At 34.4% G+C, this 2,209-nt stretch overlaps 1 protein-coding gene across 1 annotated transcript; it reads left to right on the top strand.

Moving 5' to 3' along the window:
• Positions 1 to 1,012: 1,012 nt before the first annotated feature.
• LOC125199048 (rust resistance kinase Lr10-like) lies at positions 1,013 to 1,999 on the top strand. Its single transcript, XM_048097222.1, has one exon. The coding sequence runs from the start codon at positions 1,013 to 1,015 to the stop codon at positions 1,997 to 1,999; it is 987 nt and encodes a 328-aa protein (XP_047953179.1).
• Positions 2,000 to 2,209: the final 210 nt, after the last annotated feature.

Raw genomic sequence — 2,209 nt, forward strand, 5'->3', positions numbered from 1 at the left:
ATTAAATATTAATTATTAATAGTAGTAGTAGTATTAGTGTTATAATAATATAATTATAATTAAATATAATTAAAACTATAACTATAACTAAGAATGAGTCATCATTTACATTAAAAAAAATAAATTAAATAATAATTATTATGACGACGACGACAACGACGACGACGACGACGACGATAATAATAATGATGATGATGATGATGATGATGATGATGATGATGATGATGATGATGATGATGATGATGATGATGATGATGATGATGACGACGACGACGATGACGATAGTAGAAAAAAATAGAGGAGATATATAGTACATCATTTTAGGTTCTCTTTTTTGTGTATGGTAAATAGGTTTCACATTGCACTAACTCACCCCACTCACATTTTATTATAAAATTAATATAAAAAAAATTGGCACCATATTTCACTAACTTTTCTAATCCACTATTTTTTACGTTTCTTAGAACACATGTCCACACTAAATAGACTCGTATTATAGAATGGTGGGAATATAAAATTTGTTTACCATTTTACATTGGAGAATTAGAAAATGAGGAAGCAATATATAAATGCACTGCAACCTGTACTCCATTAGTAACAATTCTTTTGGGAAGTGTCCCAAAAAATAAAACCGTTGAAGGTTTTAATAGAAATGGACAATATCATACTAAATGCACTGCATCGAATAACCCTCACAAAATTTTCTGAAATAATGGTATATTTTATATATTCCATATGTATCACTTAAATCGAATAATTTTGCATGCATGGTTCTAGTGCAAAAAAAAAAAAAACATTTGAGCAACCCTATTTTTCTTTTCTTTTTCTTTTTTTCTTTTCATCACAGGCCACTTCTGTGCAACAAAATTCGTCATTTTTCCTTTGGCTTTGTTGTTTTTTATCATCAAATATCGTAGAAGGCATTTGTCCGTGTATGAAGGAAATAGAACGCTTCCTGCAAAGCAATAACAAACTCACTGCAATTAGATACTCCTACTCGGACATTAAAAGGATGACCAAAGGTTTTGGAGAGAAACTAGGCCAAGGAGGCTATGGTGATGTTTACAAAGGAAAACTCCGAAGTGGAAATAAAGTAGCAGTAAAAATGCTAAGAAATTTAGGAGGAAATGAGCATGACTTCATGAATGAAATTGCAACTATTGGAAGGATCCACCATGTCAATGTGGTGAAACTTGTTGGATACTGTGCACACGGATCCAAACGTGCCCTTGTGTTTGATTTCATGTCAAATGGTTCCTTGGACAAGTACCTATTCAATCAAGAGAAAATGAATTCTTTGAATTGGGCTAAGAAATTTGAGATTGCAGCGGGAGTGGCTCGAGGGATTGAGTATTTGCACCGAGGTTGTGACATCCAGATTCTGCATTTTGACATCAAACCTCACAATGTGCTTCTCAATGATAACTTCATCCCAAAAGTATCAGATTTTGGGCTTGCGAAATATTTCTCCAAAGAAAAGAACAGTGTGACCTTGACCGCAGCCAGAGGTACCATAGGCTATGTTGCTCCGGAATTGATCAACAGAGGCATTGGCACAATCTCATACAAAGCTGATGTGTATAGTTTTGGAATGATGCTAATGGACATAGTTGGCTTAAAGAGAGATTTGGTTGGAAACAATGATAGTTCTAGCAAGTATTTTCCGTATTGGATATATGATCACATCAACCAAGGCAAGGACTATACTGAAATTGCATGTGTTGATAAAAATGACGGCACGAGGGAAGTTTGTCGAAAGATGACAATAGTTGCATTGTGGTGCATACAAATGAATCCAGGTGATCGTCCTTCGATGAATGAAGTGTTGAAAATGTTGGAAGGAGATGTTGAGCATCTACGGATTCCTGAATATCCATCTCAGTCAACGCAGACAGTAGCAAATGTGGATCAAACAGGAACTACATGTTCGTCTGATTATGTGTCATTTCCACACCATGATGATTCTTTTCCCAGTGTGGAGATCACTGTGCAAGAGTGATCAAGTTTGCATAAGCAGTCTACATTAGTAATATGCACATAAGGATTTGTTTTATTTGTTGTATAAGCTACATTAGTAATATGCACATAAGGATTTGTTGTATTTGTTGTATAAGCTTATTATTAAGTAGAGTACGAGTAACAATTAGTGTTATGAATGTCTACAGTCTACACAGTCTTCTGTTTTCATCTTTGATTATGAAGCATGTTG

This window comes from Salvia hispanica, unplaced genomic scaffold (assembly GCF_023119035.1).
Source record: "Salvia hispanica cultivar TCC Black 2014 unplaced genomic scaffold, UniMelb_Shisp_WGS_1.0 HiC_scaffold_363, whole genome shotgun sequence".
NCBI classification, from domain to species: domain Eukaryota; kingdom Viridiplantae; phylum Streptophyta; class Magnoliopsida; order Lamiales; family Lamiaceae; genus Salvia; species Salvia hispanica.

What these genes read in the sequence shown, in the direction of transcription:
- LOC125199048 (XM_048097222.1), top strand. Translation starts at nt 1,013, where the DNA reads ATGACCAAAGGTTTTGGAGAGAAACTAGGCCAAGGAGGCTATGGTGAT.